Genomic DNA, 10,755 nt, shown 5'->3' on the forward strand with positions numbered 1-10,755 from the left:
ATGTCATTGCCAGTGCCACTTAACTGGCTCCTGTGCAGGTGGCATGTAAAAGACACAATTTGAGTGTGGCCATTGCCAGTACCACCCGACTGGCCCTTGTGCTGGTGGCACATAAAAGCACCCAGTACACTCTCGGAGTGGTTGGCGTTAGGAAGGGCATCCAGCTGTAGAAACTCAGCCAGATCAGACTGGAGCCTGGTGCAGCCATCTGGTTCGCAAGTTCTCAGTCAAATCATCCAACCCATGCTAGCATGGAAAGCTGACATTAAACGATGATGATGATTCTTCTGTTCATTTTGTAGGCCCGCTTGTGGGGCATAGGCAGATATAATTGTAGCTATACTATTCTGCAAGACTAGCCTGAGCTTAAGTACTCTATCGCATACTCTAACTACCTCTGTAACCTTATCCACAATGAAATGGGTTATTTCCCTTGGGTGTTTAAAAAGAATTAGTTATATACGGTAGATATAAAGGTCCCTTCCAGGGGCCTTATTATCGATTTTTCAACAATCTAAGTATGTCATGAGGTTTCCAGATGAGTTCTACTCACATGTCAAGTTTCATCAAAATCAATAAAATGATGTAGGAGGAGTTAGCTAACAATGCCACAAACACACACTGATTTTCCACATATGTAGTAGGTATATATCATATATATATTTTGTGTATATACGAGGGGGTACCCAAAAGAAGCCAGAATTTTGCAATACTATTTTATTCCCTTAGTTTTACATGTTTGCACTTTTATCACCTTCAAAGTATTCTCCATTTGAAGCAATGCATCAGTCCAGATGTGATTTTCAGTTTGAAACAGTGCTGGAACTCTTGTGAAGTGATGCCTTTTAACACCTCTGTTGTTTTTCTTTTCACCTCTTCCACATCTGCAAATTCCATTGCACCAGCTTTTGTCACCAGTGATGGCCTTCAAAAAAGGGTCTGGATCAACTTTCAGCTGTTCTTTCTGTTCATAACATACATTCAGTTGTGACTACTTTTGATCTTCTGTGAGCAAGCGAGGCACAAATTTTGCTGCAACTTTTTTCATTTGCAATTCTTCACTCAAAATTCAAGATACACCAGTCATATCAACAAGTTTGTCAATTGTTCAGTAATGGTCCTCCAAGATCAGTTCATGAATTTTCATGATGTTTTCATTCATTCGGGAGATCAACAGTTGCCCTGAACAAAGTTTGTCCACAAGCAACAAGTAACCATTCCTAAAGCATGAAAACCACTTGTAAACTTGTGTTTTACGAGGCATAATAGCTATTTCAGCCACCGATTTCCCCAGGAGAAAACAGAATTTCATGGAAGCATGTTGTTCCTTCATTTCAGCCATCACAAGAATTGACAAACAAGGGAGAAACACTGCAAAACAAAGACACACCACATGGCAGTAGGACTACACCTGATGCCAGAGGATGGCAGACTGATATCTGACAGTCACATCAAGTGGCTTCTAACAATGACAGCCTGAACTACAGTGGGCTTGACCCACATAAAACGTTTCCAGTTATTTTTGGGTACCCCCTCATATATTATTTATAAATAACTTGCAGATACAAGTGCTACAGTTGAAAGCTCCATACTCCAGACACTAGGAGACTTATGAGGATCATCAGGTGAAAATGTGTGCCATTTCAGTGCCTTTCTCTCAGCAACATTATTGCTCACTAGCTCCCCCCTTACTAAGATCAACTGGTTACTAGACTTCATTCAATATCTTATGTGTATATACATATGTATGTGTGTAATGGACCTCATCGTTTCCATTTACCAAATCCATTTCACAAAACTTTGTTTGGCCCTTGGCTATAGTGGAAGACACTTGACCAAGGTTTCACATGGTGGAACTGAACCCTAAACCACTTGGAAGCAAATTTCTTAATCACCTAACCATGGTGTTCTCCACTTTATGTTAGTAAATGTATTGAAAGTATGTCAATAATACACCCTTTGTGATTTTTATTTCTGTTTAGATAACAATGTTAGTGCATTTTTGGTTTTCAAAAACACACCTTACATTACTCTCCATATGTTACCTTAGCAACAATAAATAGGACATCAATCCAATATTTTATTTTGCTTTTGTATTAACTGTGGTATAGTTACTGCTGTAATAATCTTTATCAAACACAAAACGCCTCCGTTGTGTAAGTATTTGTAATTAGTTTTATCTATTTCTGTATAGATAACCCTGCCAGCCTTTGAAGCAAGTAATTGTTATGACTATCATGCCTCTCCTGAACACAGCTGCTATATGTAAGTGGCATGCCTACAACTCTGAATAGTACCACCACTGTCAAGGCACAGATTTTTTCCATCATTACCATGACATATACTTTTTCATGCTCTCATGGCTCAGACAGGGTTATTGAGACAGATTTTCTTCGGCCAGACACCCTTCCTATTACCAACCCTTGTTTGTTTCTAAGTAAGCTACATTCTCATAGTGGCATATGTCTTTGCAGGATACTTGAAATAACTGATACTGATTGTATGACTGCAACACTCATATATGTCCCCACATGATGTCAAGACAAGGAATCACAAAATGCATGCGCGCACACTTACACACAGTCCAGGGCTATAGGAGAAGACACTTTTCAAAGATGACATGCAATAGGACTGAATCTGGGAAGCAAACTTCTTAAACACACAGCCATGCCTGCTCCTATTTTAAAATTTTTATAAATTATATTTTCCCGATTTATTACGTCTATTCTTAGCAGGACCTTCTTCCAAACCCTATTCTCCTGACAACAATTTTGCTAAAAAGAAGATAAGACAATCAAAAACGTCTCTGATGTACATATTGATTATCAAATTTGTTGTAAGATTGTGAAAAAACCAGTCAAATAAAATAAAAAGTGAAGCCATCTTGTAACTTGTTCTCTACAAATATTCTGCCAAATGTTGCAAAAGACAAAGAATTCACTTCTGTGAATTTATGAGAAGAATATTCTAGAAAAATCATTATCTTATAAACAACTCAAACTTTAACCCTTTCATTACCAACCCGGCTGAAACCGGCTCTGGCTCTTTTGTACAAATGTCTGGTTTTCAAAAGTTCTGAATTAAAACCTTCCACCAAACCTTAGTCACAATTTATGTCCCTAACTCTAGCTTAATGATAACGATGTTATTTTAATTAATTCTTTGTTATATTTAACATAATTGGAAGAAACACTGAGCATCTCAAAATAAATTCAGTAACGAAAGGGTTAAGCATTTTCTACACAGCCAACTGATAAAAGTCATAATAAAAGAATCATAATTTGTTGTGTACTGTTACCATATTTCTACAGCCATTCATTGATGATTATCTGCCAAAAGATTAAGTACCATTGTTGTTCTCCCATTTGTTGTCTAGAATCTTGGTGAAATTTTATTTTTTTTTTTTTGTTTTCTATTTTCAGTTATGTTATTTGTTGAATAATCCACTTCCTTAATTGACTTTGATGATTCATGTTTGAATATCTCCTGAACTACTCCCATGTCAAGTTGATTGTACTTTTGCCTGCCAATGATAACCTCAAATTGTCAATGGCTTACCAGAAGTAGGTCATTTGCAGTTTATATAATACGTTATCATTCTTCTATCAAGAACCCAGAAAATTTAATTTACATTCTACCAGACACTAACCTAGAGAAGATACCATTTATAACTCAATATCAACAAGTCTTTGATTTATCAAAATTCAACATTCCAAACTTAAAACAGACTTCAGCCAAACAGCGCAGACCAGAACTAAAAGTAGCAGACTCTCGCCTATTCTACACACCACAGTTGGCTCTTTCTTTTAATAATAATACTAGGCAATTAGATATTCAGTATTCAATACTGAGAAAAATATTTGAGATCATTTCTTTAATTTACCATAAGAGTCCATTGTTGTTGTTAGACATTGGCTGTGGTACAGGTGTAAGTACTGAAAGTTTCACTTCAAATAATTGCCATTTTATTGGCACTGACATTAGTATGTCAATGCTATCTATGGCTGTGAAAAAGAAGTCTTTGAAGAGTTGTGATTACCTCCAACTTGACCATAGTTACAGACTTCCCTTTCGCCCAAATTGTTTTGATGTTGTCATCAGTACTTCATTTTTACAGTGGTTATTAGTTACAAAAGATTCAAAATGCATTTTAGGAAGATTTTATTCTTTTGTTTCTCACATTTTAAAACCCAATGGACATTTTTTGCTCCAGTTCTATCCAAGGAACATTTCAGATATTCAGCTAGCCTTGACCTTATCTGTAGAGGTTTTCCGAGGAGCCTTGTTCTCTTGCAGACCACACCCTAAACGAGGACTGAAACTTTTCTTATTTCTCTATAAAGAAGATAAATAATAAACATATTTTTAAAACATCAAAAATTGTGCTTTTTGTTTTTTTGTCATTGATTTTACATCCATTGACACCAGAAAAGGTTTTTTTTATAATTTCTCACATTTGCATATTAGAGCAAAATCACTTTGACAGTTTTTCCTACTGCTAACTACTTACAAAGGATGGAACATGTCAAGCCAACAAAACTCAAGCTCGCAAAGTTATTGATCTTACTTAAGCATACTAAATATATGGAAGCTAGCATATGTTTTGAACTCATGACCCCAGTAGCAGAGAGGTGAGTCCACAGTTTGGTTTTAATTGCCAATTGCACATAATCATACTTCACAAAATATGAACATCATCATTTTCTAATTTGATATCTGTTATTTCTGAAAAGTTAATGCCTCTGGAGGAAAAGATGTGATTAGAATTGTGAATTCCTGTTTATATTTGTGTCTTTGTATAAACATATGTGTATAACCATTTGTACATGCATGGGCATGGCTGTGTAGTTAAGAAGTTTTCTTCCCAACCACATGGTTTTGAGTTTAGTCTTACTGCATGGCACTTTGATTATTGTTTCAGGCCAACAAAAACCTTGTGAATGGTTTTGGTTGACAAAAGCAAGAAGATGTCCATTGTATATCTTTTATCTTTTACTTATTTCAGACTACAGCCAGGCTCGGGCACTGCCTTGAACAATTTCAGTCAAACGAATCAGCCCCAGTACGTTTATTTTTAACCCCAGTTCTTATTCTCTCAGTCTCTTTTGCCAAACCACTAAGTTACAGGGACGTATATCCACCAACATCAGTTGTCAAGAGGTGGTAGGGGATAAACACAGACACAAAGACACACACGTATATACTTACAACAGGTCTCTTGCAATTCCCATCTACCAAATCCACTCACAAGGCTTTAAACAGCCTGAGGATATGGCAGAAGACTCCTGCCCAAGATGCTATGCAGTGGGACAGAACCTAAAACCATGTGGTTGGGAAGCAACTCATTTTGACATCATGTGATAGTTCTACATAAGCATCACTATCATGCAAGAGTGCCATTCATTTCCAATATTCTGCAAAACATATCTGGTCATGGGAAAATATTATCTTGCTCGAAAATAGGTGAGAGTTATCCAACACGAAGGGCATCTGACTAGAAAATCCACCTCTGTCCCATACTAGAATGGAAATATAGATTTTAAAGCAAACATATGGTTCTGTGTGTGCATGTGTAGACATACATAATGACATCTATGTATATATACACTGATGAAAAAAATTACTATAAAAAATTTTAATATTATTTATAAAGAACTAGGCACAGTTGTGGTTGTGTGCTAAGATGTTTGCTTCCCAACTTCATAGTTCCATGTTCAGTCCCACTACATGGCAAGTGTCTTCTGCTATAGGCTGAGGCTGACCAAAGCTTTGTGAGTGGATTTGGGTGACGGAGACTAAAAGAAGCATATCATGTACATATATATATGTGTGTCTCCTCTTCTCCTCTCCTTCCTTCTCCCCTTCTCTCCCCTCCTCTTCTCCTTTCCTTCCTTCTCCCCCTTCCCCCTCCTCTTCTCCCCTTTCTTTCACTCACCCCTCCCCTCTCTCCCCCTTACCTCCCCCTCTTCCCTCATCTCCTCTCTCTACACTACACCATACGACTTTACACATCACATCATATATACATACACACGTCCAGACCTCTCATACGCACTAATACTCTCTCATACACACACACACACTCTTATGTTGGAGCGAGGTCATTTAACCCTATTATCTCCCCTAATTTCGCTCTTGCGTCTCACGTTTGATCTTTGACTTCTGGCCGAAATCAGATCGCCATGTTGATTCGCTAGCCTCTGCACGCATTTTTTTTTCTCTCCTTCTTTCTGTGTTTCTTCTCTGTGTATCTTTCTGTTGAAGAGCGTAGGCTCGAAATGTTAAAGACTTGTTTTATTTATATTTCCAGAGCGCCATACTAATACAATTGTTTGTTTGTATTCCACCTGCCTTCATCTTTTGTTTATTTCCGTAAACCTGCCTTCGTCTTTTGTCTATTTTCATAAAGCTTCCCGTTATATATATATATATATACACACGTATATATATATTTATATATATACATGTAAATATATACATGTAAATATATATATGTATATATATATATATATATATATATTATATATATATATATATATATGTATATATATATGTATATATACATATATATATATATATATACATATATATATATATATGTATATATATAATATATATATATATATGTGTATATATATATATATATGTATCATCATCATCATTGTTCGACCGTGGTCGAGACAATGGAATTTACCATGCTACGCCAGACTTCACGGTCCATCATGGCATTACAGAGGTCCTGTTGCTGGATGCCTGTATCCCTGGAGATTACATCAGGGTAGGGGAGTGTGCGCCCTCTGGTATTGCGAGTAGATGGCTTCCAGAGGAGAAGAGTAGAAATTACCTCTTTTTCAGCTCTACAACAATGTCCAGCAAACTGGACTCTCTTACCTTTCACAAGAGATGACACAGGTGGTAGTTTCCCATATATTTGCATTTTAGTTGGATGGCGCTTCCACGAGAGATTTTGACCCCTCATAAGGAGGCGAGTGTAGGTTCCATCCAACTGCCTCTCAAGCTTCTTTGAGAACGTTCAGGTTTCTGAGCTGTATAGTAGAATTGGTTCGACTGTGGGTTTGAAGATTTCAAGTTTGAAATCTCTACTTAGATTTGATGACCAGATCTTATGCATGTCATTACAGGCTGACCAGGCCATACCCTTTCTAGTTAGAAAGTCTTTTCCAGATGATGATATGTATGACCCAAGATATTTGTAATCAGAAACCATATTTAAGGGCGCATTGTTGAGAGTATGGATGATGCAATCACTGTTGGACAGGCACTTGTTTATGTATTCAGTCTTGGCCTCATTGAGGTAAAGACCTACACAATTTGAGGCTTGTTCAAGAGATATGTATATATATCATGTGATCACGTGACTGACCAGACCATCAGATGTTGTTACATTAGCCTTCGAATGACGCCACCCCGCTGGCTAAGCGAGCAGGCCAACAGAAGAAAGAGTACAGCAGGGATCACCACACCCTGCCGGAACCTCGTGGAGCTTTTAGGTGTTTTCGCTCAATAAACACTCACAACGCCCAGTCTGGGAATCAAAACCACGATCCTACGACCGCGAGTCCGCTGCCCTAACCACTGGGCCATCGCGCCTCCACATGTATATATATATATATGTGGAGGCGCAATGGCCTAGTGGTTAGGGCAGCAGACTCGCGGTTTCGATTCCCAGACCAGGCGTTGTGTGTGCTTATTGAACGAAAACACCTAAAAGCTCCACGAGGCTCCGGCAGGGGGTGGTGATCCCTGCTGTACTCTTTCACCACTCTTTCTTCTGTTGGCCTGCTCGCTTAGCCAGTGGGGTGGCGTCATCCGAAGGCTAAAACAATGCGAACGCATTGTAACAACATCTGATGGTCTGGTCGGTCACGTGATCATGTGATATATATATATGTAAGAACTATGGGGAAAAATCAATTATGAAGACAAAAAAACTACCAAAACAAATGAAAACATACAACAAACCAACACCACGAACATATTGGACTCCCAGACTTCCAAATAAGCCCTACCAAACACAAACCAAAATCCCACTCCTTACACCAATAAACAGACACACAAAATATGAAAGACAACCATCAACCCAAAACCCCACAAAGACAAACACACAAGCAGCAAGACGAGCACGATACATACAACCAACAACCTATAACACTTGGAGAGAACAAATAGAATATGAACAACCACCAACACATAACACTGGACATCCTAAAAGGACACACACATGGAACAATAAACAAGTGGATAGAAATCAAAACATAACCTACAACAAACATCGAGGAAATCCAAACCACACAAACACCAACCCCATGCAACCCCACAAATTTACAAGATGTATAAAAAACAACCCCCACTATCAATACAATACAAACACAATACATGAACCATCCACCTACCCACAAAGAAACCTGAACCACAGTAATAGAAATTGGCTCAACAAACACAGAAGATGGGAAGAAAACAACTGCCAAAGACAAAACAACACATACAGACCACACAGAACACCCCTACTACTACAAGAAAACCTAAGAACTGAAAATGGAATTTGGAGACGCAACAACACAACCCCTTTTTTAGGGAAAGGATACTTCAACCATACTCCAGACTCAATACACCAAAAATTCTGGATGAACACACAAAACACATAGACCCCAAAATAATAAACCTATCTAAAAGAGAACTTAACGAAAATGAAATGAACCTACTACTAAAAGGCCTCAAATTTACACCTACACCCACTCCAAACCTCATAGAACTAAAAACTGATATAGACAACTTCAGCCGCCACCTCCGCCTTATGGAATTCTTTGAAAATAAAGAAACAGAAGATAACTCAATCATAAGAAAAAAATCCCATTTCACCCCTTACAAAGGAAGTGACAAACACCTTGACGCATACATAGAGACAATATCCAAATTCCCTCTCAACACACACAAACGCAAACAGAATCTCCGCAGAGGAGAAAAACAAGCCTTACAAAAACTAAAAAATGACAAGTCAATCATTATAAAAGAAGCTGACAAAGGTGGAGCAATAGTTATGGATACAGATTACTACAAAGAAAAGATACTGGAGTTACTGAACAACCAGACATACTATAAAGAGGAACCCACACCACCGGAGAAAGCAACAATAAAAAAAATTAGAACTTTAGTCAATGAATACCAGGACTCCTTTACAGATAAGGAGAAAGACTATCTATGCAACTCAAGAACCAAAGATAGCAACTTTTATGGATTACCTAAAATTCATAAAAGCTCTGAAATGCAGAGAGCCATAAAGGAACAGAGGAACCACTATATAAGAATACAAAGACCCGCAGACCTCACAATGAGACCAATAGTGGCAGGACCCCAGGCACCAGCACAACAACTAAGCCACTTCATAGATGTACTCCAAACCTTTATGCCCACAGATACCAAGCTACATATAGGATGATATAGACTTCCTCACACACATTCCAAATACAGTCCCGAAAAACACCATACTTGCAAGCTTCGATGTCACAAATCTATACACAAACATACCACACACCCTAGGTCTGAAAGCAATAAGACAATCGGTAAAAAAAATACAGGGAACTCATAGACGAACGTTTCAAGACAGACTTTATCACCCAAGCCACCCAATTAATACTCGAAGGAAATACGTTCTCATTCAACAAGACATACCAACAGATAAAGGGCACGGCTATGGGTACAAAATTCACACCTTCATATACCAACTTGGTGATGGGTTTCCTGGAGAACAAACTATACGATGAAATAGGGAAAGTCTTCGAACACGACTTTAGGGAAGACATTAAGAAAAAGTGGAAACGCTACCTCGATGACTGCTTCATCTTTTGGAACAGATCAGAAGAAGACCTACAAACATTCCACAACATCCTCAATACGCTGCATCCATCTATCAACTTCACAATAGATACCAGCCACAACGAACTTCCTTCCTAGACATCAACATCAAAATACACAACTCCATCATCACAACAGACATCCACTACAAAAAAACTGACACACACCAATATTTAAATTTCCACTCATGCCACCCATCCCACACAAAAAGAAACATCCCATATAGTATGGCAAGACGCATATACAGCATAGTAACTGACTCACAAACACGACTAATAAGGCTAGATGAACTTAAAACTTCCAGCTAGAGCAAAAATACGCCCTTAAACTAATAGAAAATGGAATCACAAGAGCAATGAAACTAGACATCGCACAACTCAGGACACCCAAAGCAAAAAACAAAGAAAACATTATCCCTTTCATAAACACACACAACCCTGGAGTTTCCAACATGTTCCAAATCATACATTCAAACCTGCCAATAGCCTTAGAAAGCCCCAAAATGGAAAACATACTAAATAAATATTGCATAAAAAACAGTAGACGACAAGACAAAAACCTAAAGAAACATCTAACAAGAGCGAAATTCTCTTCAGAAACTAAAACTGAATTCTTTGTAAAAGAGTGCAGAGATGATAGGTGTGGGATCTGCAGTAACCCCACCTACAAATACATAGAGGGAGACAAAGAAATGAAATTTAAAAGTGGTCACATATTTAAAATAAATGCAGATATGAACTGCAAAACGCAGAATGTAATATACTGCATAACCTGCCCCATGTGCAAGGAGGATTATATAGCTGAAACTGGAAATTCTTTATGCCAACGAGCCAGGATTCACTGACAACATGTCCGACAGGAGGAACTGCGCAAGATACCACT

General features: G+C 38.0%; 1 protein-coding gene across 6 annotated transcripts in view; it reads left to right on the top strand.

The window, feature by feature from the left end:
- LOC115214218 (18S rRNA (guanine-N(7))-methyltransferase bud23) overlaps window positions 1-4,380 on the top strand; it is a 40,100-nt gene extending 35,720 nt beyond the window's left edge. For 4 of the 6 annotated variants that reach the window (XR_005000112.1, XR_005000113.1, XM_036504891.1 and 1 more), the window contains 2 exons: window positions 2,195-2,265; window positions 3,423-4,380. Coding sequence is in view for 4 of the 6 variants with exons in the window: in XM_036504889.1 (XP_036360782.1) it covers window positions 3,530-4,354 (825 nt within the window). In the remaining 2 variants the exon portion in view is untranslated. Of the gene's footprint in view, window positions 1-2,194; window positions 2,266-3,422 lie in introns of those variants that run through there. The other 2 variants (XM_029783330.2, XM_036504890.1) reach the window with 1 other exon arrangement.
- Window positions 4,381-10,755: the final 6,375 nt, after the last annotated feature.

The sequence above is a fragment of the Octopus sinensis genome, linkage group LG7 (genome assembly GCF_006345805.1).
Source record: "Octopus sinensis linkage group LG7, ASM634580v1, whole genome shotgun sequence".
Taxonomy (NCBI): domain Eukaryota; kingdom Metazoa; phylum Mollusca; class Cephalopoda; order Octopoda; family Octopodidae; genus Octopus; species Octopus sinensis.